The 27,337-nt window shown below is 39.8% G+C and overlaps 2 protein-coding genes across 2 annotated transcripts; both read right to left on the minus strand.

Annotated features, from left to right (window-relative positions):
- Positions 1–210: 210 nt before the first annotated feature.
- LOC121443854 (Y-linked testis-specific protein 1-like) lies at positions 211–15,721 on the minus strand. Its single transcript, XM_041645609.1, has 5 exons — positions 15,699–15,721; positions 15,324–15,429; positions 12,987–13,145; positions 542–1,001; positions 211–428 (listed from the first exon to the last, which is right to left on the minus strand). Exons 1-5 carry the CDS (start codon positions 15,719–15,721, stop codon positions 211–213), a joined length of 966 nt encoding a protein of 321 aa, XP_041501543.1.
- Positions 15,722–20,401: 4,680 nt separating this feature from the next.
- LOC121443855 (Y-linked testis-specific protein 1-like) lies at positions 20,402–26,688 on the minus strand (the record flags this gene model as incomplete). Its single annotated transcript, XM_041645610.1, has 3 exons — positions 26,137–26,688; positions 25,737–25,998; positions 20,402–20,415 (listed from the first exon to the last, which is right to left on the minus strand). Coding segments are annotated over exons 1-3 (828 nt in total), but the record flags the coding sequence as incomplete, so codon positions are not given.
- Between the last annotated feature and the right edge of the window lie 649 nt (positions 26,689–27,337).

The following is a 27,337-nucleotide window of genomic DNA, read 5'->3' on the forward strand; positions in this document are numbered from 1 at the left end:
TGAGGCATGTATTTCTGTGATGTCCCATCCACCAAACACAATCCATCATTGACCAAAGAACACAACATGTTCACAAATTTTTATTTTTCGAGCAAGAATATTCCATTGGAAAAAATACCGGGATTAATAGAAGACCTGAGGTATCTCTGAAAAAAACACATTCCCCAAACACAGTTTTAAGTGTGCCCCTCAAAATTTGAGAATTTCACTTTAACAGTTCTTCACCAAATTATAGACATAGATATGGATGTCATTATCAAACTTGATGAAATACACAGAAGGTTTGGTGGGAACTTGGCAAATAATTTTACCTATCTCTTGGGTTCCATCTTTCTTGTTGTACTGCACACTTTTGCCTGCCAAGGAATCCCTTCCTAATTCCAAAGTCACCTCTACTGGAGGATATTCAGGCATGATGTGGACGTTGCCTTCAATGGAGTCATCAAGACGGTGGTAAAGGTACAGGACTGGATCACTCTCGATAACAATGTAGAAACAGGTCATCATGGTCTGCACCTCATCTGGGACCATGACACTGCACTCCTCCTTAGAGCCTGGCATGATGTGGAGGTTGCCTCAAGGTAGTCATCCAGGAGGTGGTAAATGTACAAGACAGGATCTTTCTTGTAGGTAATATAGAACCAGATCTTCATGATTGGCACCTCCTCTAGGACCATCCCATTCCAGTCTTCCTTAGAGCCATTTGTGCCCGTGAATGTATGTTTCACTGCTCTGCCAACTATGGTGTTTGACAGATGAGTGACTGTCACCTGAGGAAATGGCACATTATTAGGCAGGATCTTAAGGTTTAAAATCCTTTCATCGCTCTGAAGCTCCAAGCCATAGACACAATCAATCCCATCATATTTCAACAAATAGAGAGAGGGATATGTTGGCAGTTGATCTAGAATGATGGCTTTCCACTGGGTGACTGGTTCATTGGCTTCCTTCCAGCCATGAAAAATTCTGAGGCCAACAATTTTCTCCAGGGCCTCAAAAGGCTTAGTCAGTTTTTCTTCTGGAGAGATGGCCCACTGGAGAGGTGACATGCATCTCATGCTAAGAGTCATCTTTATCATGACAGTAAACTTACTGAGATAGGCCACAGCACTCCTGTTCCACTGTCTCTTGGCTCTCTTTCTGTGCTTGGTCTTCATAGCTGCCAATCTCTGCATTGGAAGAATTCTTCAGTTTCAATCAGACACAAAGTGGTTTCCTCCACCATAAGTGCCTGCAAGGATAAGAAGGGGAGGATGCGAGGTTAAGACTCTTTTCTGGAAAATGTTTGGGGAAGGTGACAAAGGCAGTGCTGAATAGATGTTGGCTGACTAAATGTAATTTGGTCTTAATAAATTATATATGAAAATTATCAAACTATTGTCTACAGCTCAGTATATATTTATCAGAGACACATTCCTGCTGCCCAAAGGCAATGGACCTCTACTGAGAAATCTAATTCCTGACTGACTGTGTCAATGAGAGGAGACTGTATGCCTATCCCCAAAGTGAGAAAGAAAAATCTGAACAGATGGCAAAGAATTTGAAGGAGAGCCACTTCTCTCCTTCCCACTCAAGCTCTTGGTTACGTGGTTGATCCAAAACCACCTGCCCAAGGTCATGGCACTCCAGTCCACTGGCTCTCTGTATTGTGTCTCCTGATCCAGAGCCAGGTTTATTACATAAAGTCATTCTGTGTTTTCATAAGAAAAGTGAGTTTTGTGAGACAAACTGCAAAAATATAGACTCATTAATCTGGGCAACAGCACCATTTAGAAATAATATGTTTTAAAACACATATGGACAAAGAGGATCTTTGCCACTTTAGTGGACTGATGAATTGGACAATGATAGCAAAGATAAAGTGGGTAGAATACCTGGCATTCACCATCCCCACAGCTATCAAATATAGAAGCTGTTAACAACAAAAATTTTAGACTCAAGGGAGATTTGATGGAAACCTTTCTGGGACTACAGAGGTCCCACTTGCTACCTAAACATATTTACCAAAAGAAAATGTCTTGGCTCTCCATATTCCATCTTTTGGAAATGTTCAGCTGCCTAATCCTGTTGAACAGTTGTGGAGCCCAGGAGCTGATCTATATGCTGAATGCTGACTGGCAGTTTGATACCTCCAACTTTTCAACAAAGTTTGTGAAGATGAAGGAACCAAAAATTGCCCCATTACAAGAGGGCGGGATCCTTGCATGATAGGAGGCAGGCATCAATATAACACTGGTATTTTGGGGTCTAATGGGTTTGTTGGGTCTTTGCCACATTCCCCTAACATCACAGATTCCCTAGTTAACTGATTTTATGGAGATCGCATGCATTCACCATAAGTGTTCATATCACACAGCAGTGTGCATCAATGTGTACATGTTCATCCTGTGTGCCAGTGAGACTGTTCATGAGTTTTATAGCCCAAGTCCCACAGAACATGATCAATGCAAGGCATCAGTGTATTCCAGATATGGTAGGGCAGATATTTAAACGAACTCACCAGATGCACATTTAACTCTTCAAACAACTCTAAGGAATCAACCAACTTGCATGTGTTATCAAAGGCATTGGGAAAATTCTATGTCTCTCCAAAATACACTGAGTTCTTTCTCATCAAGATCAGGAACTGTAGAATATTGAGCATCTTCCACATTAATTCTGGGTCCACCAGAATCTTTCCAAAAGAAGTTAGGACATTTGTTTTCACAGATTTATCACCATTTTTTCAAAGGGCCTACAGGGCCATGGATTTCCTTCTGGAAATACAGGACATTTACAGCATGGCACCAGATCCCATGAGTCTTTTTTATCAACATCCAAAGATCTTGCACATTTTCTATAGGACCAACTTTACATATCTACACAGGGAGCTCTACCTTATTCATCATATAATCAACAATCACTACAAGAGACAGCATATATATAGTTGGGACTATATAAGATTGACCAGTGCATACATAGAAATCTGTCTTCTATACCAGAGGATTTGGGAATGTCTCCATTTGTCCCAATGATTACAAACACATTGCCACCAACACCAATGACTCAAGGACTTTCCTCTCTAACACAAGCAACTCTAGTTCCTTCTCCATCATTTTTTTATTGTATTTTTTTAGTTGTTGCAAAAAAAAATTTCCACCTCCTTGCCGTTTTCCATTTCCCTCCCCCTTCTTGCACACATTACCCCCTTCCTTCACTCGCATAACCCTATCACCTCCCCCCACACCATTCCCCCTCCCTCTCAAGAATTAAGAGAAGTCCAAATTCTCTGACCTGCCAGAAGTCCAAGGTTCTCCTACTTCTATCAAGGACCAGGAAAGTGAGCATCCAAATAGGCTAGGCTCCCACAAAGCCAGTTCATGTATTAGAATCGTAACCTATTGCCAATGTTCTTGGCTTCTTATCAGCCTTCATTCTCTGTCAGATTCAGAAAGTCCGGTTTCATCCCATGCTATTCAGTCCCAGTCCTGCTGGCCATGGTGAGCTCCCAATAGATCATTTCCAATGTCATAGTGGGTGGGTGCACCCCTCATTGTCCTGACTTCCTTGCTCATGTTCTCTCTCCTTCTGCTCCTGTTTGGATATTATTTTTTAATTGAAAAAAAAATTCTGCCTTTTTCCAGCCTCCCATTTCCCTCACCATCCTCCCACCCTTCTTCCCCTCCCCTGCACTGCTCTCCCTCTCCCTCTCCAGACTGAAGAGCAGTCAGGGTTTCTGCTCTGTGGAAAGTCCAAAGATCTCCCCCTTCCATCCTGGCCTAGGATGATGAACATCCATAATGGCTAGGCTCCCAAAAAGTCAGAACATGAAGTAGGATCAAAACCCAGAGACATTGTCCTTGGCTTCTCAGCAGCCCTATTGTCCACCATATTCAGAGAGTCCACTTTTATCCCATGCTTTTTCAGTCACAGTCCAGCTGGCCTTGGGATCTTCAGCTCAGTCCAGTGCTCCAATTTGGGTCTCTGTCTATATCTCGATCCATCGCCAGATGAAGGCTCTAAGGAGATATGCAAGATATACATCAGTATGACTATAGAATAGTGTCATTTCAGGTTCCCTCTCCTCAGTTTCTAGGGACATCTCCCGTGACACCTGTGAACCCCTCTAGAGTCAAGTCTTTTGCCAACCCTAAGATGGCTCCCTTAATTAGGATATAAATTTCTATGCTCCAGTGTCCACCCTTCCTTTATCCCAACCATCCCATTCCCCCATGTTCCCCCCATTCTCCCCTTCTCACATTTCTTACTCCTTATCCCCTTAGCCCCAAGCCACCTCTCCCACAAGATCCCAGGTTTTGCCCTGCAATCTTGTCTACTTCCCATATCCAGGCAGATGACTATATGTCCTTTTTTTGGGGGGGGGGTCACGTTCTTATTTAGCTACTCTAGGATCATAAATTATATGCTCAATGTCCTTAATTTATGGCTAGAAACCAATTTTGAGTGAGTACATCCCATGTTCATCTTTTTGCGTCTGGTATACCTCACTCAAGATAGTGTTTTCTATTTCCATCCATTCTCATGCAAAATTTGCGAAATCATTTTTTTTTTGCCGCTGAGTAGTACTCTAATATGTATATATTCCACACTCTCTTCATCCATTCTTCCATTGAAGGGCAACTAGGTTGTTTCCAGGTCCTGGCTATTACAAATAATGATGCTATGAACATAGTTGAAGAAATTCTTTTGACATATGATAGGGCATGTCTCAAGAGTGGTATTACTGGATCTTGGTGTAGGTTGATCCCAAATTTCCTGAGAAATCGCAACACAGATTTCCAAAGTGGTTGCACATGTTTGCATTCCCACCAGCAATGGACGAGTGTGCCCCTTACTCCACAACCTCTCCAGTAAATGCTATCATTTGTCTTTTAGATTTTAGCCATTCTGACAGGTGTAAGATGACATCTCAAATTTGTTGTAATTTGCATTTCCCTGATCACCAAGGAGGATGAACATGACCTTGATTGTTTTTTGGCCATCTGAACTTCTTTTGTTTGGAATTCTCCTTTCAGTTCAGTGGCCCATTTTTAATTGTGTTTATTAGCATTTTAAAGTCTAGTTTCTTGAGATTTTTATATATTTTAGAGATAAGACATTTATCTCTTGCTATTTGGAGAAGATCTTCTCCCAGTCAGTGGGTTGCCTTCTTGTCTTACTGACAGTGTCCTTTGCTTTACAGAAGCTTCTCAGTTTTAGGAGGTCCCATTTATTCAATGTTGTCCTTAATGTCTGTGCTGCTGGGGATATGCCTAGGAAGTGATCTCTTGTGCCCATATGTTGTAGAGTACTTCCCAAATTCTCTTCTATCAGGTTCAATGTGTTCAGCCTGATATTGAGGTCTTTAATCCATTTGGAATAGGTTTTTGTCCATGGTGATAGATATAGATCTATTTTCATTTTTCTACAAGTTGACAACCAGATCTGCCAGCACCATTTGTTGAAGATGCTTTCTTTCTTCCATTGAATAGTTTTAGCTCCATTATCAAATATCGGGTGTTCATAGGTTTGTGGGATAAAATCCAGGTCTTCTACTCTAGTCCATTGATCAACTTCTCTGTTTTTGTGCCAATACCAAAGTGTTTTCATTACTGAAGCTCTGTAATAGAGTTTGAAGTCAGGGATCGTAATGTCTCCAGAAGTTCCTTTATTGTATAAGATTGTTTTGACTATCCTGGGTTCTTTGTGTTATCAGATAAAGTTGATTAATGTCCTCTCAAGGTCTGTGTAAAATTTCGATGGGATTTTAATGGGGATAGCATTGAATTTATAAATTACCCTTGGTAGAATTGCCACTTTTACTATGTTGATCCCCCCAATCCAAGAGCAAGGGAGGTCCTTCCATTTTCTGGTATCCTCCTCAATTTCTTTCTTCAAAGACTTAAAATTCTTGTCAAATAGGTCCTTCAGATCCTTGGTTAGAGTTACACCAAGATATTTTATGCTATTTGTGGCTCTCATGAAAGATGAAGCTTCTCTGATTTCTCTCTCTGCTTCCTTATCCTTTGTGTATAGGAGGACAACTGATTTTTTGGAATTGGTCTTGTATCCTGCCATGCTACTAAAGGGGTTTATCAGCTTTAGGAGTTCTTTGCTGGAGTTTTTAGACTCACTCATGTACACTATCATATCATCTACAAATAATGAAAGTTTAACTTCTTCCTTTCCAATTCAAATCCTTTGGATCTTCTTATGTTGCCTTATTGCTATGGCGAGAACTTCAAGCACTATATTGAAGATGTATGGAGAGTGGACAGCCTTGTCGTGCTTCTGATTTTAGTGGGATAGCTTTGAGTTTCTCTGCATTTAATTTGATTTAAGTTGTTGGCTCGCTATAAATGGCTTTTATTACAGTTAGGTATGACCCTTGTATCCTTAATGTCTCTAAGACCTTTATCATGAAGGGATGTTGAAATTTGTCAAATGTTTTTTCAGCATCTAATGAAATGATCATATTTTTTTCAGTTTATTTATATGATGGATTACATTGACATATTTGCATATGTTGAGCCAGCCCTGCATCCCTAGGATGAAGCCTACCTGATAATAATGGATAATTTTTCTAATGTGTTCTTGGATTCGATTTGCCACTATTTTATTGAGGATTTTCGTGTCGATGTTCATGAGTGAGATTGGCTTGTAATTACCTTTCCTGGTTGAGTCTTTGTGTGGTTTCAGTATCAGGGTAACTGTAGCTTCATACAAGGCAATGACTTTTCTGATTCTTTATTGTGAAATACATTAAGGAGTATAAGTATTAGGTCTTCTTGGAAGTTCTGGGAGATTTCTGCATTGAAATCATCTGGACATGGGCTTTTTTTTGGTAGGGAGATTTTGTATAACAACTTGTAATTCTTCGAGACTAACATGTTTATTCAGATTGTTCACCTGGTTCTGGTCAAATTTGGTATATGGAACTTATCTAACAAAGTGTCTGTTTCTTTAACATTTTAAAATTTTATGGCATATAGACTTTTGTAGAAAGATCTAATGATTTTCTGAATTTTCTCTGTGTCTATTGTTATGTCCCCCTTTTCATTTCTGATCTTATTAATTTGCATATTCCCTCTCCGCTGTTTGATTAGTTTGCTTAGGGGTTTATCAATCTTGTTTATTTTCTACAGGAACCAGCTTTTTGTTTCATTGATTCTTTGAATTGTTTTTTGTGAATCTTTTTTGTTGATTTCAGCCCTCAGTTTATTTCTAGTCTTCTACTCCTTCTATGTGAGTCTGCTTCTTTTTTTCTAAACCTTTCAAGTGGGCTGTTAAGTCTCCAATGTGTGCTTTCTCTGTTTTCTTTAAGTGGGCACTTAGTGCTATGAACTTTCCTCTTAGCACAGCTTGCATAGTGTCCCATTGGTTTATTTATGTTGAGTCTTTATTTTAATTGAGTTCAAGAAAGACATTAATTTCTTTCTTTATTTCTTCCTTGATCCAGGTGTGGTTCAGTAGTTGACTGTCAGTTGCCATGAGTTTGTAGGCTTTCTTGGGGTAGCACTGTTGATGAATTCTCAATTTAATCCATGGTGATCCAATAAGATACAGGTTGTTCCTGATATTTTTTTGTAACTGTGTAAGTTTGCATTGTTAACAATTATGTGGTCAATTATAGAGAAGGTTCCATGAGCTGCAGAGAAGAATGTATATTCTTTCCGATTTGGGTGGAATGATCAATAGATGTCTGTTAATTCCATTTGATTCATTACCTCCCTTAATCCTCTTATTTCTCTGTTAGTTTTTTGTCAGATTGACCTGTCTATTGGTGAGAGAGGATTGTTGAAATCTCCTACAATTATTAGTTGTGGATAGATGACTGCCTTGAGTTTTAGTAATGTTTCTTTTGCATAAGTGCGTGCTTTTATATTAGGAGCATAGGATTCAGGATTGAGACTTTGTCCTCATGTATTGTTTCTATTATGAGTAAAAATGTCCATCTCTCTCTCTTCTGATTCATTTTAGTTTGAAGTCAACTCTGTTAGAAATTAGTATGCCTACACCTGCTTCTTTCTTAGTTACATTTGCTTGACAAAAGTTTTCTCAGTCCTTTACACTGTCTTTGTGGTTGGGGTGTGTTTCTTGTAAACAGCAGAATGTTGGATCCTGTTTTTGTATCCAATCTCTTAGCCTGTGCATTTTTATAGGTGAGTTGAGTCCATTGATATTAAGTGATATTAAAGAACAGTGGTTGTTTACGCTGGTCACTTTTTTTATTATATTGGTAATAGAGTTTGTGTTTTTCCCTTCTTGTAGTTGTGCTGGTGTAGGGTCACTAGATGTCTGAGTTATTGTGTGCATTGTTGGACTCCTTGTGTTGTGATTTTCCTTCTATTACTTTCTGTAAGGCTGGATTTGTTGCTACGTGTTGTTTAAATTTGTTTTTATCCTGGAAAATTTTGTTTTCTCCATTTCTCCTGAATGAAAGCTGGGCTGGGTATAGTAATCTGGTCTTGCATCCATGCTCTCTTTTTTTCTTCAGTACATCTATCCAAACCTTCTGCCTTTCATGCTTTCCATCGAAAATTCAGGTGTACGTATGATAGGTTTACCTTCATACGTAAGTTGGCCTTATTTCTTTGCAGATCTTAATATTCTTTCTTTATTCTGTATGTTTTGTGTTTTGATTTCTATATGGCAAGGAGATATTTCTTTTTGGTCTAGCCTATTTGGTGTTCTGTATGCTTCTTGAACCTTCAAAGGAATATCTTTCTTTAGAATGGGAAATTTTTCTTCTATAATTTTATTAAATAAATTTTCTGGAATGTTTAGCTGTATTTCTTCTCTTTCTCTACCCCTATAATTCTTTGGTATGTTTTTTTTATTGTTTCCCATATTTCCCAATGGTTTTGTGATGAGAATTTGTTGGTTTTGCTGTTTTCTTTGACCAGTGTTTTTATTTTCCCTATGTTATCTTCAGTGTCTGACATTCTTTCTTCTATTTCTTGTAATCTGTTGGTAGTACTTGTCTTGGTAGTTCCTGTTTGTTTACCCAGATTTTCCATCTCCATTCTTTCCTTGGTTTGTCTATTCTTCATTACTTCCATTTCATTCTTAATGTCTTGAACTACTTTTCTTACATTTTTGATTGCCTTTTCTTGTTTCTCTTGGTTGTCTTGGGTATCTTTGAGCAATTTATATATTTCCTCTACCTTTTTGTTTGTAATCTCTAATTGTTTATGGCAGTTTTTCACCTCCTGTTAAAGGTCCTCTATTATTTTCATATAATTCACCTTTGAGTCGATTTCTTCTAATTGTTCTGGAGTAGGCTGTACAATTCTTATTTCAGGATCCCTGGATTCTGGTGATGTCATGTTGCCATTCAGGTTGTTGGAGGAATGCTTGCATTGGCGCTTTCCAATCTCTTCCTTCAAATGGAGCCAGAAGAGGCCTGGTGTCCTGGTAGAGACTTTGCTGTGACTGACTCTCTGGGTGTATCTCCTCAGTGTAGAAGCAGAAACCATTCCCCCATATGAAACTCCTCAGCACCGAAACATGTACGCCTCGTAATTCAATGACCCACAGACAACTGGGCAAACTTGTGGGGCAGGGCTGGATCCAGTAGAGCACAGGAGACCCTGCCTCCAAGCTGAAGGTGCCCGTGCTATCTTTGGGGGTCGTAGAGGCCTGCCCAGTAGGCAGACACTCACCTCTCTGGGTGGGTAGCCTTACTGTAGGAGCAGAAACCTGTTCTGAGGAAAGGACCTTGCAGACCACACAGGCTTGGGGGTGTGTGAAAAAGACACCCCTGCAGAAGAGGCTGGGGGAAAAGGGTTTGTGCTCACTTCTGGGACAATCCGCCCCTGGATAGCACACACTCACCAATCCAGATGGAGCTCCTCATCACCTAAAGAGGGACAGCTGGTAACCCAATAAGCCTGGGACAAAAGGAAGAATGTGACAGGCAGGGTGGTGTCCAGAAGAGCACAGGAAACCATGCTGCCAAGTTGAAGGTGCCCGTGCTAACTTTGGGGATTTTTGAGGCCTGGCCGTTAGGCAGGCACTCACCTCTCTGGGTGGGTAGCCTTAGTGTAGGAGCAGAAACCTGTTCCTTAGAAGGATCCTTCAGAACAAGCAAGTTTGGGGGATTATGTGTAAGAAAGACAGCCCTTCAGAAGCAGCTGGGGGAGAGGCTTTGTGCTCTCTACTGGGACAGTCCGCCCTTGGATCACACACACTCACCACTACAGATGAATCTCCTCAGCACCTAAACAGGGATGCCTGGTAGCTCAAAGCACCTCCTTCTCCATCTTTGAAAAAAGAGAACGAATTTTGACCATCTTCACAAGAAACTGAAAGTGAAAACATAAGGGCAGGTGATGCTAAAAACTTCACCTACTACTCAAATTCCTGAAAAAACTATTCCTTATGCAGAACCCAATTTTGTAAAGCACACACAGGCACAAAGCACAGAAAGACATCCGCCTTCTAAGTTAGAGACTAATCAATGTGCCCATAAGGAACTCAGTGTTTCTCCACCTGCTCAAACGCTGCTGGTAATTTCTTTACCTACTAAAGGAACTGTAGAATTTTTTGGCATCTGCCCAAGAATGTAGGATCTTCACTATCTGAACAAGGATCTCTAAAACTATCTATATCAACACAATGAATTGTAGGGACTCTGGTACCATCTAATAGGGCTTTGAAACATCTAATTTCTTCCCAATAGTCTAAAATTATTCCTTCATCTATCCAACATACTACAAGGATTTCAAGGACTATGGGACATAACAAATCTAGCCAGAAACCTCAGGGAAATTTTGTCTTCACTAGTGCACATAGAATATTTATCATTTTCTCTAGGTGCTCAGAAAATCCTTTATATAATCCATGGTCTCTAGGAAATTTGCTATTTTGAAATTTCCTAAAGTAGTCTCAAAAGCTACAGAGGTAACTTTGCTTGCCCAAGTTCTTTGTCATTTATGCAAAGGTCTTCAAAACAGTCAGTATATTCTTCAAAAATTTTGAGACAATAGCAATATTTCCCGAATCCTTGGGGCATTTTTCAAGTGTGAGAGAAAGTGTGGAAACTTGGTCTGCTAAAAGCATAATAGAAGCTTTGTAACAAACTCTAGTGCCTAGATGATTTTTAAGTTTGGCCAAAGATCTGCAGATTTTTTCCCTTCTGGCCAAGGGAATATAAGTGCGTTGAAACCTGCAAATGGGCCTCTGGAACAAGTTATGTCATCTGAGGAAATGCTGAAATTAGCACAATTTGCTGAAGAAACTCTACAAGTTTCTACACTTTTCAAAGCAGTTCCAGTGTCATATACAAATTCTTCATCTACCCAAATGACCAGGGGAACATGCCATCTGTACCAGGGCATCTGGGTGTTTTGTCCTCAAGATAAACAACTCCAGCATCTTCTTGTTCTGATGAAATGATTGTGGAAACATGCCCACCATCACAAGGAACTCTGAAAATGTCCAAATCTGCACAAGGGAATCTTAGAGTCTTCCTCTGCTTCCCAGGACACTGTGGAGATTCTCATACCTCCCAAAGGCACAATTGGATTTGACATCACTACAACATACAGTAGGACATTTTGCATTAAGGACAGAACCTCTGATGTTTATTCAAAATACCCAGACACTGTTAGAATCTTTGCAATCTAGTCAGATATCTTTGTGAGTATCAGGATGCAGAAGGGCTTTTTTGTACCCTTCTTTATTTCCTCAACGGTCTTTGGACTTATCTATGTCTGCACAAGGAACTCTCGCGACATTGCTGTGTAATCGAGGAACTAGGAAGCATCCTGCTTCATCTCAAATCCCTCAGAAAACGTCTCATTCTGTGCAAAACTCTTTATAGTATCCACCATCTGTCCCAGGATCCCTGAAACCTTCTCAATCTGAAAAGAGGACACGAGGATCTTTGTCTTCTCCATGAGCCATGGTTTGCAGGAAATGTTCCAAATTTCTGCGAGGTCAGGGTGTCCTGAACATTTTCTGTATTTTGGATCACCTCTGGAAATTTCCATTGTGCACAAGGAACTCTGTGATTTTTTTCATTTCCTCAAGGAGAACTTTATCCTTTACATTTATTTCTGGAAATCTATAATCATCTCAACTTGTCCAAATGAATCTCAGCCATTTGTCTTCTGTCAGAGAACCTGTGGTAATCTGTCCATCTAGCCCAGGCCCTACATAGTCTTCACCATTTAATAAAGTGCCTAGAAGATTTTCATCGCATGTCCCAAGTGATCCAGCATTTCTAATCTCTGCTCATCTGCCTCTAGAAGTTAATGTTTCTGATCACTGAGTCCATCAGCATCTTCAAAAGGAACTCTGGAGCCTTTGCTATCTTCTGCAGACATCCAAGGAAAAGTCCAAAAAACACATAGTTATCATGGGCAATGTCACATAAAAGAGAGACATTGGAAAATTCTCCATCACATGAAGGAATTTCAGTAAATGGTCCTTGTCCTCAAGAGACACTGGGACTTTCCTCCTTTTGCCAGGTGAGTTAATCAACTTCTCAATGTGCTCAAAAAACGTAGGTTCCTGTGTACTTACACAAGGGTCTGTCCACCTCTGCACAAAGGTGTCTAGGACATCCTACATGCTCAAGGGCTCTCAGGAACTTCCTCGCATACACAACATACATTATCACAGTAAACTTCTGCACAAAGTACATTAGCATATTCAACATCTACCCCAGTGTCTCAGGGATAAAGCCAGCATGCCAAAAAATGGTAGAAACTTTGAAATCTGTTCCAGGGTCTCCAACATTTTTGTAGAACCTTTGCTAACTGCCTGGGACTCCCCAAGATATTCATCATCTTCACCACGTGTATGCAAAAGTTCTACAACTACTAGATGGCATGTGGTATCTGATGGGCTATAGGAACATTCTGAATATGCCCCAGAAAACTTGAGTTATTTCCATTCTTTCCAGTGCCTTTTGAAACCTAAACTGTCGGAAGAAGAAACTTTTCATTACTCTAAACCTATGCAAGCTATCTAGGGCCCTATGTTTCATTCTATGGTACCTCTTGGATATTGGAAGTCTGCACAAAGGGTTCACCAAAGAGATCCGTCTGCTCCAGAAACTTTAGGAACTTTGACTTCTTGAAAAGGGCAAATGATGATTTCTTTATCTGGGCAATGCACTCTATCCTCTTCCCTAGAGTCTTTGGAAATTTCCTTATCTGTTCAAATGAGTTCCAGACATTCATTATCTTTATTAGAAGCTGTGAAATCTTGCCTTTATTCATGTGGGAAAATGACTCTGGAAGTTTCTACCTGGACACATGGCAATCTAGTGTTATCCAATTACTCAAGAGTGGATTTGAGATCTTCATTATCTACTCCCGTGACTCTAGGATTTTTTTCCACCTAACAAAATAAATTTAGGAATGTCTCCATCTGTTTCATGGACGCTCAGACCTCCTGTGTCTACTCAGGGTGTTTCAGGAACACCTCCATCTTCCCAAGAGGTATAGGAATCCATCGTTTATCAGAGGAGAACAGAATCTTTGCCATATGCCAATGATGATCTCTTTCCCAAGGAACTGAGGGAAATACTTAATTTTCAAAGGGGAAATTAAAAGACTGGTCATCTGCCCAAGGGGTGTTTAAACCTGCTCTGTCTATATCAGGGCATGTAGAAAAATTTCTATCTGCCTCAAGGACACAATGGCTTTTCAGTTCTACACTCCAACATACTGGGAGATTTTCTCTATTTTCCCAAAATTAATCAGAACTGTGCACACCTTTCTAGAAGCATGTAGAATCTTCAACAAAGGTCCAAACTTCTCTCAAACATTCTCTATCTTCCCAAGAGTCTCTGAGACCTACCCAACTTAAACCAGGTACTCTGGAACATTCCCCAGTAGATCAAATGTCATAGAAAATTTCTGTATCCACAAAAGTGACTCTAGGATAAACAACACATCAGAAGGCATATGAAGGACTTCATTATCTCTCCAAGGAACTTTGTGAGTGTCTATATCAGGACAAGGGTCTCTAGGACATTGCTCATTTGTCCAAGGGTCTCCAGAATGATCCAGATATTCCCACAAAGTGCAAGACTCTTCTTTTAAACTAGGGTCTGTGGCAAAGTTCCCATCTGTCCCACAAGAAACACATTTTTCCCTGCCCAGGGAATATTGTAATATTTTTCAGCTTCTCTAGTTATTCTAGAAACATCATCTTTTCTCCACAAAGTAGAAGGTTCTTTAGATGTGCATGGTGCTTGGCAACTTCAACCTCATTCACAGAGTAGTTGGGAAATTCCCAATGGATTCCAAAGTCGTCAGAAACTTTGACATCTCCCTTAATGGTACTTAAATATTCAGAGTCTTCATCTGTGAGTCTAGAAACTTTGACACTTCTCCCAGAAATTCTGGTACGTTCAATATCTGCCGGAAGTGCTCTGCTCTGTTCCTTTCCATTTCTGACTAATAAATTCAGGAATCATCATCTCTCCAAAAATCTGTTCAATTTTCTCTATCTTCTAAATTTTCCCTGAGAGGTACTCCATCTGTACTATGGACAACCCAATATTTATTATCAGCTCAATTGTACTCAAAATTGTCTAGAGTTGCAAAGGGATTCTCAGATCATCAACACTTCAGTAAGTGTGTTTTGGAGATTCATTATTCATGCAAAAAGCTCTTGGAACTTCCATATCAGCAAAAGCAATTGTAGGACATTCAAAATCTGATGAAGAACATCTAGAAATGTTCATTTCTTCTCAAGAGGACCTAGAACCTTCTTTAGCCCAAGAGGCTGTTGTACATTCATCATCTATTCCACAAGATTGTGGAATTTCTCAATCTTCAAAAGATCCTTTAGGAACATCACTATCTACACAAGGTGCTATCCAAAAGTCTATAGTAACAGCACCATTATTACCTCAAAGTGTTCTAGATATTCAGCTTCTTTGGAGTGGCCTCTGTGTTCTTCCCAATATTGCTTAAGAGACAACAGATCCTTTGCCATTTTATATAGAGATTTGTGGTATTTTGAAACCTCTCTCAAGGTCTATAGACACTCAGACATCTATTTTAGAGACAATGAGATTTTCAACAATTGCCAAAGGTGCACAGGCCCTCTATAACTGAACAAGTGACACTGAGATCACCAACAATTTCCTATAGAGCTCTGGGATTTTCTCCATCTAACCAACACTTTGTGAATACTGCCTCATCTCAAATGGGGCCTGATAGAATTTCATTAATGGACAAAGATTTAAAACAAATGTCTTTCATGCAAACAGGTGACTTTATAAAACCACTGCAGCAAAACTCTTCCAGGAAATGCACTGTCTGCACAAGGGGCTCTAGGAATGTCCATATCAGCACAAGTATCTCTTTGACACTCACCATCTTTTCATGGTCTTCATATACTTCCTTGTCACTTGAAGAGGCTTCAGGAACCTGTTTGAAACAAGGGCATCCAGGGCAATCCTTATCATTAGCATTATCTGATCTAGGAGATTTTGGGCTATCAGAATATTCACAGGCGACACTTAGAAACTCCACAATCTACCCATAGCACTCTAGAAATAGCATCTTCAAATGAAAGGAATATAGAAACTACACTATCTGCCCAAAATTCTCTAGCACATCTCCTTCCTTCAGTGCAGATTCTAAAACAACCTCCCAGAATGCCAGAGACATCAGAACTTTTTCATCTAACAAAGAGGCTTGTAATATATCAGAAGCTTCCCGAAGAACTTCAGAAACTTTTCCATTTACCTCACGATCTCTGGAAATTTCATTCTCGGCCAAAGTACTGTGGGACCATCTATATCTGAGAAAGAAACTTAGGACAATCAGTATCTCTGGAGGAATCCCTGAAAACTTCCTTAGAATATCAACCTCCTTCAATGTAGACTCTGATACCTTCCCTTACACCAGAGACCTCAGAAATTTTGCCCACAGCAAAAGAGGTTTGTAAGACCTCTGAACCTGTGTCAGGTGCTCTAGAAATTTTACCATCCTTTGTAGAGGCTCTGAGACATTGTAATTCTGAAAAATGTACTCAAAGCCCTTCAGTATATAACCACAAGAATATGGAGTCCGCAAGTCCTATTTATGATACATTTGGAAATCCCACACCATCCCAAGGGCTTCTAGAACCTATACTATCTACCCAAGAAGGAGTGGTAACTTTCTTTTCAATGGAATCTTTAAGAATTTCTACTTGTGCACATGACAGTTCATTCCTATTCCTTCTCATGGAGACTGTCCCAATAAAAAGCCATTGAAGTACAAATTCTACCAAAAAATAGTGAGGCATGATGCGTTTCTTAAATGAAGTATCAGATATTTACATTTAGATTTGGATGCTTTAATATCATTCACATCCGACAAAGGTAGGCTCACATTTTCCATATATATCAGAAAGTACTCACGTTCTATTGCAACCCCTCCAAGGATTGTTTCCAAACCAAGTATAATCAGAATTGAACTTCAAACCTAGTTCCCCTCCTACAAAATATCAAAGATGTTCTCTCTATCGACAAGATGGTTCCAAATATGTGTAATCAAAGAAACAAAATCAAAACTTGATTCTAAAGAATCATGCCTCAAATCTGTGCCAACAGAAGATGAAGGCTTAAAATTGCACCATTCTCCCAAAAACGGGGCAGAGGTTTGGTTTATAACAATGTTGCTGCAAGGCTTAAAACTGAGCCTAAAGAGAGCCTCAATACTACTTCTGCAAAGGGAGTTTGAGATCCTCACAACCTTATGAGGAGGGCCTCAGGTTTTCTCCTTCTTCCCAAGGAATTCCTAGATATTCCAAATCTACCAAAATCAAATTGGAACAGGTCCCCACTAACAAGGCAGTTGTTCATGTTTCCCATTCAGAACATGAAGGCTGCCTTATATGCTCTTTGTCCTAAACAGAGTTCAAGCATTCATCCTCCAAAAGTGAGCCAGAAATAAAAAGCTACTTCTCAAATGTGCAGAGAACCTTCTGTGTCTAAGGGAGGCTGCAGATCCTCACAATCTCATGAGAAGTGTGGTAGAGGTATTGCTCCTCCCAAAGGCAGCCAAAAACATTCAAGACCTATCAAAACTACATTGGGACAGGCTCTAACAAAGCAGATATTCATGCTTCCCATAGAGAACATGGTGGCTGTAATCATCTCCCTTTGTCTCAAAGAGGATTTAGACATGTTTCATCTGCCAAAAGGGAAAGAAACCCCTCTGACAAAGATAATCATACAAACACATATGTGATCCATGGGATCTGACAACTTTCTGCTTTTAGATCACAGGACAAAAGGTGGAAAGAGAAAATTGGCTCTCAAGCCATCTGTCTCCAAGTGTGTTTTTCAAAAATGCACTGTTTCTTAATATTCTTTCTTTAACCTGTGTATTTAGTGTTTTGATTATTATATGGTGAGGGCATGTTTTTCTTTGATCCAGTCTTTTTGGTGTTCTGTATGTTTCTTGAATATTCAAAGATATCTCAAGGTCCAAATCAGGAGCAGAAGGAGAAAGAGTATGAGCATGGAACTCAGGACCGCGAGGGGTGTAACCACACATGGGGCAATGGAGATGTTCTATAGGGAACTCACCAAGGCCAGCTGGCTTGGGTCTGAAAAAACCTGGGAGAAAACCGGACTCGCTGAACATAGCGGACAATGAGGACTACTGAGAATTCAAGAACAATGTCAGTGGGTTTTTGATCCTACTGCACGTACTGGCTTTGTGGGAGCCTAGGAAATTTGGATGCTCACTTACTAGACCTGGATGGAGGTGTGTGGTCCTTGGACCTCCCACTGGGCAGTGAATCCTGATAGCTCTATGGGCTGACAAGTCAGGGGAACTTGACTGGTGGAGGGAGAGGGAAATAGGAAGAAGTAGCGGGGAAAGACAGAAATCTTTAATAAATAAATAAAAGGAAAAAAAACAAAAATGCACTGTTTCTATATGCACAGATATGTACAGCTGAACACATCCTTGAGGAAATATTAATGCTTGCATTACTACTTAGTCTTTTGGAAGATTGTTATGAGATTTGCCTTAGACTATCAAATATTTCTCATTGGGTATGTATGATTGCATTGTGAAAATTTGCTGGATGCTAGTGCAGAGCCAGACACTTATTCATTACCCATGATGCCTTGCAACCCTCCACTTTTGATCATGAGTGAATTGCATATTACTATTTTACCAAATATGACTGGAGCCCTCCTCCCTGTGATAAAGACAATTGGAATTTCTCATTTGCTGAAGATAGACTCATAACTTTCCATTCTAAGAAGAGGTTTTCTGTAGTCCTGTTTCCAAGATACCTCATGTATACTTAGTTTAATGAAGTTTTCATGAAAACTACTCTGGTTCAAACTGGGCCATCATCCTTCTCTCCATTAAGAATGTGTTCTTACACCTAATCCACCTATCTCAGGAAGATTAGGAAGCATTGTCTTTGACTCAAGGAAACTCATACATTCTTTTATTCATAAGGTGACATTAGAGATGTTATTTTGAATAATACGGCATCCTACCTTGAAGGATTCTGTCAATAACTCTCAAGATTTTTATTCTGTTTCAAAGTACCCCCCAAATATGCTGCTCTAAATAAAAATGATTTAAATTTTAATATTAATTTAATATTTGGTACAGGTAGCTAGTGAAATGCATTGCTCCATGGTAGGTTTTGGGTCACTGTCTTAATTTTAAAATTAGAAACTGAATCCTAAGCTATGTTTTTAAATCCAATCACTAGAAACCAACTTGCCACATCACTGGTGCCCATACATGGGATAAGAAAACAACCTGAGAAAGAAGACGAAATCTCGCTGCTGACAGGCACCAAGGCATAATGAAGAAAGCTCTTGCTGATGCCTAACTCTCCAAGAGTCACTAAAAGATGAGAAAGTTCTAAAGAAGTATTGGAAGTTGAAGTGCCATAATGGGACCTTCCTTCTCTGAATGGGTTAGTAAGGGCATTCACCTATAACAGGATGGTGTATGATATTTCTCCCGTGTTCAAGGGTTTTCCAACTTATACACTTTCCCTACAAAGATCTCAACATTTACCTTTTCTCACGAAGAGCCAATGCCTTGACTCCCCTCAAGTTAGCTTACTCCATTTATTTCACTGAATAAACTGTCAGACCTCCCTCCTGGGACAAAGCTTACTCCAGACTTTCGCCATTTGCCAAAGGTGGTCTTAAGGATTCATTTTTTGGCAAAACCCTCAAGCTTTACCTTTGAATACAAAGGGCACAGATTAAATAATCATTACACTACTGACACTGTAGAAGTGAGAATCAGATTTGTCCATATTCAGTCCAGCATAGTGAAAGTCTCCAACGTGTGCTTTCTCTGTTTTCTTTAAGTGGGTACTCAGTGCTATGAACTTTCCTCTTAGCACAGCTTTCCTAGTGTCCCATAGGTTTGAGTATGTTGAGTCTTTATTTTCATTGATTGTAAGAAAGACTGTAAATTCTTTCTTTATTTCTTCCTTGATCCAGGTGTAGTTCAGTAGTTGACTGTCCAGTTTCCATGAGTTCATAGGCTTTCTCGGGGTAGCATTGTTCTTGAATTCTAACTTTAATCCATGGTGAACCGATAAGATACATGTGGTTATTAATATTTTTTTGTAACTGTGTAAGTTTGCTTTGTTACCGACTATGAGGTCGATTTTTGAGAAGGTTCCATGAGCTTCAGAGAAGAAGGTATATTCTTTCCTATTTGGGTGGAATGGTCTATAGATGTCTGTTAATTCCATTTGATTCATTACCTCCCTTAATCCTCTTATTTCTCTGTTAGTTTTTTGTCGGATTGACCTGTCCATTGGTGAGAGAGGAGTGTTGAAATCTCCTACTATTTGTGTGTGTGGTTTGATGACTGCCTTGAGTTTTAGTAATGTTTCTTTTACATAAGTGGGTGCTTTTATATTAGGAGCATAGATATTCAGGATTGAGATTTTGTCCTCATGAATTTTTTCTGTTATGAGTAAAAATGGCCACCTCCATCTCTTCTGATTGATTTTACTTTGAAGTCAACTCTGTTTGAAATTAGTATGGCTACACCTGCTAGTTTCTTAGGTCCATTTGCTTGATTAACCTTTTCCCAGTCCTTTACTCTGAATAGGTGTCTGTCTTTGTGGTTGAGGTGTGTTTCCTGTAAACAGCAGAATGTTGGATTCTGTTTTTGGATCCAATCTCTTAGCCTGTGCATTTTTATAGGTGAATTGAGTCCATTGATATTAAGTGATATTAAAGACTAGTGGTTGTTAACTCCGGTAATTTTTTTTTTGTAATAGAGTTTGTGTTTCTCCCTTCTTCTAGTTGTGCTGGTGAAGGTTCACTAGATGTCTGATTTATTCTGGGCATTGTTGGACTTCTTGTGTTGTGATTTTTCTTCTATAACTTTCTATGAGGCTGGATTTGTGGCTACGTGTTTTTTAAATTTGTTTTTATCCTGGAAAATTTTGTTTTCTCCATTTCTACTGAATGAAAGCTGTGCTGGGTATAGTAAACTGGGCTTGCATCCATGTTCTCTATTTTTCTGCAGTACATCTATCCAAACCTTCTGCCTTTCATGCTTTCCATAGAGAAGTCAGGTGTAAGTATGAGAGTTTTACCTTCATAAGTAACTTGGCCTTATTTCTTTGCAGATCTTAATATTCTTTCTTTATTCTGTATGTTTTGTGTTTTGATTTCTATATGGCAAGGAGATATTTTTTTGTCCAGCCTGTTTGGTGCTCTGTATGCTTCTTGAACCTTCAAAGGAATATCTTTCTTTAGGATGGGAAATTTTTCTTCTATAATTTTATTAAATATATTTTCTGGACTGTTGAGCTGTACTTCTTCTCTTTCTCTACCCCTATAATTCTTTGGTATGTTTTCTTTTATTGTTTCCCAGATTTCCCAATTGTTTTGTGAAGAGAATTTGTTGGTTTTGCTGTTTTCTTTGATCAGTGTTTTTATTTTCTCTATGTTATCTTCAGTGTCTGACATTCTTTCTTCTATATCTTGTAATCTGTTGGTAGTACTTGTCTTTGTAGTTCCTGTTTGTTTTCCCAGATTTTCCATCTCTGATGGGGGAAGGTCATTGGTTAAGTAATAAAGAAACTGCTTGGACTCATAGGTTAAAACATAAGTGGGAGGAGTAAACATAACAGAATTCAGGGAGGAAGAGGAAGTGAGCTCAGACTCGACAGCTCTGCTCTCTGGAGCAGAGACGCCATGCTCCCCAACCAGGCCAGAGGAACAGGATGTAGTTCCAACCCAGGATGGACGTAGGCTAGAAGCTCCCTGTTAGCCACCTCGTAGGCTACACAGATTATGAGAAATGGGCTAGTCCATGTGCGAGAGATAGCCGAGAAGAGGCTAGATTGAAATGGACCAAGCAGTGTTTAAATGAATACAGTTTGTGTGTTGTTAGTTCTGGCATAAACTAGCAGGTGGCCGGGGTGCCAGGGACACAGCCCTGCTGCTCCTATTACTGTAGAATGGCACCCACACGTGTGGACTACTGAATCCACAGGAAGATTGAAAAAGCTTGGGAAAGAGCAACGCATGTTTTCCTGATAGCAACAATTTCTCGGGTCTACTCTGCTTGCTTGAGGCAAGCAAGAGCTCTCATCTAAGAGAGGCTTCCTGACTCAGCTTTAGCTGCAAAATTCTGCAGCACATTAAGAGGTCCTGAAAGGAAACACTTAAATGGTGTTGATGAAATGCTGAATGCATGCTTTTTGGTTTTCAGCCATAGAAGGAAAAAAGCTACGCCATTTAAAAATGCTGGCTTTCTGGGCCATCCTGCCAGGGCAAACTCTGACAGTTTGAGGCAGGAGGGCCAACTACAGAGAGAGGACTTGTGTGTTGTCTGTGGACATTATGCTGCAACTTACTTGCTCGCAGAGACCTTGAAATGCCATAGAGTTGTGGCAGTAAACATGGATACAACCAGTACCTCAGCCATAAGGCTGGGAAGCTAAGGAATGGACTGGATCTAGCTGGCAAACCACAGCTTTAATCCTACTGATATTGCTTGGTAAATTAAGGACTCATGTGGTCAAAAAAGAGACATATACAGTAAAAGAAAGATTCAAAGTCAAAGAAATGTTTAAATGGTTTACAGTGTGTTAGAAATATATGTATGCTAAAGATTAATGTTCTTAAAGTAAAAAACAAAAAAAGGGAAGAAAGAGAGTAGTTGGGTGAGGTAGTACACATCTTTAATCCCAACACTTGGGAGGCAGAGGGAGATTGACCTCTGTGACTTCAAGGTGTTGTAGCAAACACCTTTAATCCCAGTGCCTAGAAGGCAGGGACAAACAGATCTCTGTGAGTTCAAGGTGTAGTAGCATACAACTTTAATCCCAATGCCTGGGAGGAAGAGGCAGGCAGATCAATGAGACTTCAAGGACAGCAGGGTCTACAGAGTTATTCCAGATACACAGAACCCTTCTCAAAAGACAAAAAATAAAAAAAATAACTAAATAAATGAAAGAGATGTTAAAATGAAGCACACAAAGATTGAAAATACACAGAGAATTTTGATATTGTATGCTATTACGCACTGTTTGAATCATTTGAATTCTGAGGAAGGAGCAATAGTTGCTAAAAGATATTTTTTAATAAATGCTGCTGAACTAATCCAACATAGACCTTTTGAAAATGCCTTGACTTTGAAATTTGGATCTAAGGACATGATGCTTTGGAAAAGAGTTTCTTATTTTGTTTTCACAGAGGGTGAGAGTCTGTAGATTGCCTCTGTCTCAATATGGTATGATGGACCATGGCCTCATGAAAGGTTGCTGTGAACACCTTCAAAAAATAGCTTCGGTCAACTGCCAACTGAGATGAAACTAAGACACAGGTTATACCATGATAGACCTAACTAACGATGCCCCCATTCAGCAGGAAGCAGTTTGGAGAGAAAAAACTGCACCCATGTTCCCAAATATGGCTTATAAATGTTCTTTTACATCTAAAGGGAGATGTGGTATAGCTATGAATAATTTGCATTAGTATAGATTTTGCTTTATTGATAGAGATTAAAGGTCAATTTTGCTATAAGTATAACCATTTTTGATCTTTTTTAAGGTATTGTGATTGTGTAGTTCATTTAAAAATGTAATGTATATCGGTTGTTAATGGAAAATCATTAATAATATTCAAGTTTGTAGTCATTTTAGTTAGATTTTCTAGCTATATAGATATATATTTCAGTTAGATAGGCATTCATCATATCTTTCAAAGACTATGAAATATGCTATTTAATGTTTTAAGAACTTAGGGTTTTTTGTTAAAATGTGACACTCTGATCCTGTCAGAACCAATCTACTTCAGGAAGAAAAAGCACATCAAAGAGGATTCTTATGGAGTTTGATAGCCATTTGGGCAAGAAATTACTCTTGCCTGGATGATTGCATAACCTGGACACAGAGAGCTCGCAGAGAGAGAACGACTGAACTTGACTAAAAAGGAGATGGTCTTTTGTGGTTCCTAATTCAAAAAGAGTCTGCAAGACATTCTTCAAGACAAGCAGATAGTGACTGCCTTTGAAATTTCCTGCTTCATGGAAATTTCTGCTGGACACTGCGGGCCTGTATACTGAAGATGGATACCCCAATGGTACATAGGAACTTTGGGTGACTGTCCAAGCAGCGAAATGTCTCTGTCATTTCTAGAGTTTGAAAATGGCTTACTTGTTTTTGCTTAGGTAATATTGTATTCTTCTGGAGTCGTTGATGGAGTTGAAGAATAGATAGGTTGCTATAGTTTTCCATTGTTATGAAAAAAGATAAAATAGATATAAGTATTGTAACTGTAATTCTTGCTTGATAACTGCTTTGTTATATGTAATTTTGCTATGTTAAAGTTAAAGCCTTCTTTTTTGTTTAAAAAGGAAAAGGGGAAATGATGGAGGATAGGTCATTGGTTAATTAAATAAAGAAACTGCTTGCCCTGATTGGTTAGAATATAGGTGAGTGGAGTAAACACAACAGAATGCTGGGTGGAAGAGGAAGTAATATCAGAGACCCCATATTCCCATCTCCCGGGCAGATACTACAGCTCTGCTCTGTGAGGGAGATGGCGATGCAACCAGCCACCAGGTCAGACATGCTGAATCTTTCCTGAAAAGTGCACCTTGTGGTGCTACATAGATTATTAGAAATGGGTTAAGAGGCTGAAACTAATGGGCCAGGTAGTGTTTAAAAGAATACAGTTTTGGTGTTGTTATTGCAAGCATAAGCTTGCAAGGCAGCCACAGTGCTGGAGATGCAGTCCCACTGCTCAAATGACTACTATAAAAAGGGAAAGGGAAAAAGTGAAGGAAGAAGAGAGAGAGAGAGAGAGAGAGAGAGAGAGAGAGAGAGAGAGAGAGAGAGACATGGAAGAATGGATGAATTCAATCATTCATTGGAAAAATGAGTGAACCAATGAATGAGGAGACCTAGAAGGATAAAATGTGCTGGATTCCCTCTGAGAGTCAGGCCAAATGAAGGATTGACAATGTTTTCCACTGAGGAGGAGGCTTCTTCCATTTTGTCTTCTTTGTGCTCCAAGCCCAGCCACAAGAATGATGATGAGGACTGGGAGAAGAAGAGGTGAGGGTGTACCAGAATGCCCTGGTACAAGTTCTCACCCAAATTGTAGCCAAATTACCTGACCTGGGACAGCTGATCTACATGTGGACCCTAACTGGCAGTTTGACAACTCTAACATTTTAAGCAAGTTTGTGAAGATGAAGGAAGCAAAAATCGCCCCGTTACAGGATGGCAGGATCCTTACATGATGGGAGTCAGACATCAATACCATACTGGTATTTTGGGTCTGAAGGGTTTGTGGGGTCTTTGCCACACTCGACCTAGCATCATGGATTCCCTAGTTTACTGAATTGATGGAGATCGGTGCATTCATCATATGTGTGCATGTCACACATTAGTGGGCATCAATGTGTACATGTTTAACCTGTGTGGGGTGCGTCTGTTGATGACTTCTATAGCAAAAGTTCTACAGAAAATGATCAATGAAAGGGAAAACTGTTTTCCAAACATGGCAGGGCAATTATTTAAATTAACTCACAAGGGTTGGACGGCATGCATAAGACCTATGAGTGTTCAAGGCATACCGAATCCAGGCATGACAAAGAAGGTGGCAGACAGAATTCTGGCAAAAGGAAGTAGGTAGCTTGATGTCCATCCCACTGCAGAAGAGCAACTGGGAGGAGACACTTTTCTCTAAGCAGGAGGCTCCTGGTCACACAACATGCTCCAGTGGAGATCAAACATCCAGTGACTTACAGCTAGTACGAATTAAAACATTCATCAAATGAAACCTAATTTTCTCTGATTTTGAGTATAGATTTGTGTCCCTTCCTGATTAATCTACTCTTTATCCTCTTAAGTACCAATACCTCACTCTGATATCTGTCACATCTTTCCATTTGACATGGTTTTCCCTCAAGCTTTATGCCTCCCCGAGATCCTACAACTTTTTGTGCCCTCTCCACTACTTCCTATGCAGCAATCTTGTCCTTTACCACAACAAGCATCCCCAGTCCATCCTCTCCAAGGGGAAAAGACCATAAATCCTGCTTTGTTTTGAGGCATGTATTTCTGTGATGTCCCATCCACCAAACATAATCCATCATTGACCAAAGAACACAACATGTTCACAAATTTTTATTTTTCGAGCAGGATATTCCATTGGAAAAATTACCAGGATTAATAGAAGACCTGAGGTATCTCTGAAAAGAACACATTCCCCAAACACAGTTTTAAGTGTGCCCCTCAAAAGTTGAGAATTTCACTTTAACATATCTTCACCAAATCATAGACATAGATATGGAAGTCATTATCAAACTTGATGAAATACACAGAAGGTTTGGTGGGAACTTGGCAAATAATTTTGCCTATCTCTTGGGTTCCATCTTTTTTGTTGTACTGCATACTTTTGCCTGCCAAGGAATCCCTGCCTAATTCCAAAGTCACCTCTACTGGAGGACATTCAGGCATGATGTGGAGGTTGCCTTCAATGGAGTCATCAAGATGGTGGTAAACGTACAGGACTGGATCATTCTCGTTGACAATGTAGAAACAGATCCTCATGGTCTGCACCTCATATGGGACATCTCCACTCCACTCCTCCTCAGAGCCTGGCATGACGTGGACGTTGGCTTCAAGGTAGTCATCTGGCAGGTTGTAAATATAAAAGACCGGATCATTCTTGTAGGTAATATAGAACCAGGTCTTCATGATTGGCACCTCCTCTAGGACCATCCCATTCCAGTCTTCCTTAGAGCCATTTGTGCCCGTGAATGTATGTTTCACTGCTCTGCCAACTATGGTGTTTGACAGATGAGTGTCTGTCACCTGAGGAAATGGCACATTATTAGGCAGGATCTTAAGGTTTAAAATCCTTTCATCGCTGGGAAGCTCCAAGCCATAGACACAATCAATCCCATCATATTTCAACAAATAGAGAGAGGGATATGTTGGCAGTTGATCTAGAATGATGGATTTCCTCTGGGTGACTGGTTCATTGGCTTCTGTCCAGCCATGACAAATTCTACGGCCAACAATATTCTCCAGGGCCTCAAAAGGCTTACTCAGTTTTTGCTTCTGGAGAGATAACCCATTCTTCTTCTGGAGAGGTGGCATGCATCTCATACTAAGAGCCATCTTCATCATGGCGGTAGACATACTGAGATAGGCCACAGCACTCCTGTTCCACTGTCTCTTGGCTCTCTTTCTGTGCATAGGCTTCATAGCTACCAATCTCTGCATTGGAAGAAGTCTTCAGTTAAAATCAGACACAAAGTGGTTTCCTCCACTATATTTGCCTGCCAGGATAAGAAGGTGAGGATGTGAGGTCAAGACTCTTTTCTGGAAGATTTTTGGAGCAGGTGACAATGGCAGTGCTGAATAGATTTGGGCTGCCTAAATGTAATTTGGTCTTAAGAAATTCATAGGAAAATTATCAAACTATTGTCTACAGCTCAGTATCTGTGTATCAGAGACACATTCCTGCTGCCCAAAGGCAATGGACCTCTACTGAGAAACCTTATTCCTGACTGACTGTGTCAATGAGAGGAGACTCTATGCCTATCCCCAAATTGAGATAGAAAAATCTGTACAGATGACAAAGAATTCGAAGGACAGCCACTTCTCTCCTTCCCACTCAAGCTATTGGCTAGGTGGTTGATCCAAAACCACCTGCCCAAGGTCATGGCACTCCAGTCCACTGGCTCTCTGTATTGTGTCTCCTGATCCAGACCCATGTTTATTGCATAAAGCCATACCATGTCTTCATTAGAGAAGTGAGTATTGTGAGACAAACTGCAAAAATAAAGACTCATTAATCTGGGCAACAACACCATTTAGAAATAATTAATATCTTTTAAAACACATATGGACA

The sequence above is a fragment of the Microtus oregoni genome, unplaced genomic scaffold (assembly GCF_018167655.1).
Source record: "Microtus oregoni isolate MIOR12 unplaced genomic scaffold, Mior012 000113F_ref0000058, whole genome shotgun sequence".
In the NCBI taxonomy this organism is placed as follows: domain Eukaryota; kingdom Metazoa; phylum Chordata; class Mammalia; order Rodentia; family Cricetidae; genus Microtus; species Microtus oregoni.

What these genes read in the sequence shown, in the direction of transcription:
- LOC121443854 (XM_041645609.1), bottom strand. Translation starts at nt 15,721, where the DNA reads ATGAAATTTCCAGAGATCGTGAG. An exon ending in AAATTTCCAGAGATCGTGAG is followed by an intron (nt 15,430 to 15,698) that starts GTAAATGGAAAA and finishes AAAATCTCCTAG; the next exon opens with ATCAGATAATGCTAATGATA. An exon ending in ATGCCAGGCTCTAAGGAGGA is followed by an intron (nt 429 to 541) that starts GTGCAGTGTCAT and finishes ACTCCATTGAAG; the next exon opens with GCAACGTCCACATCATGCCT.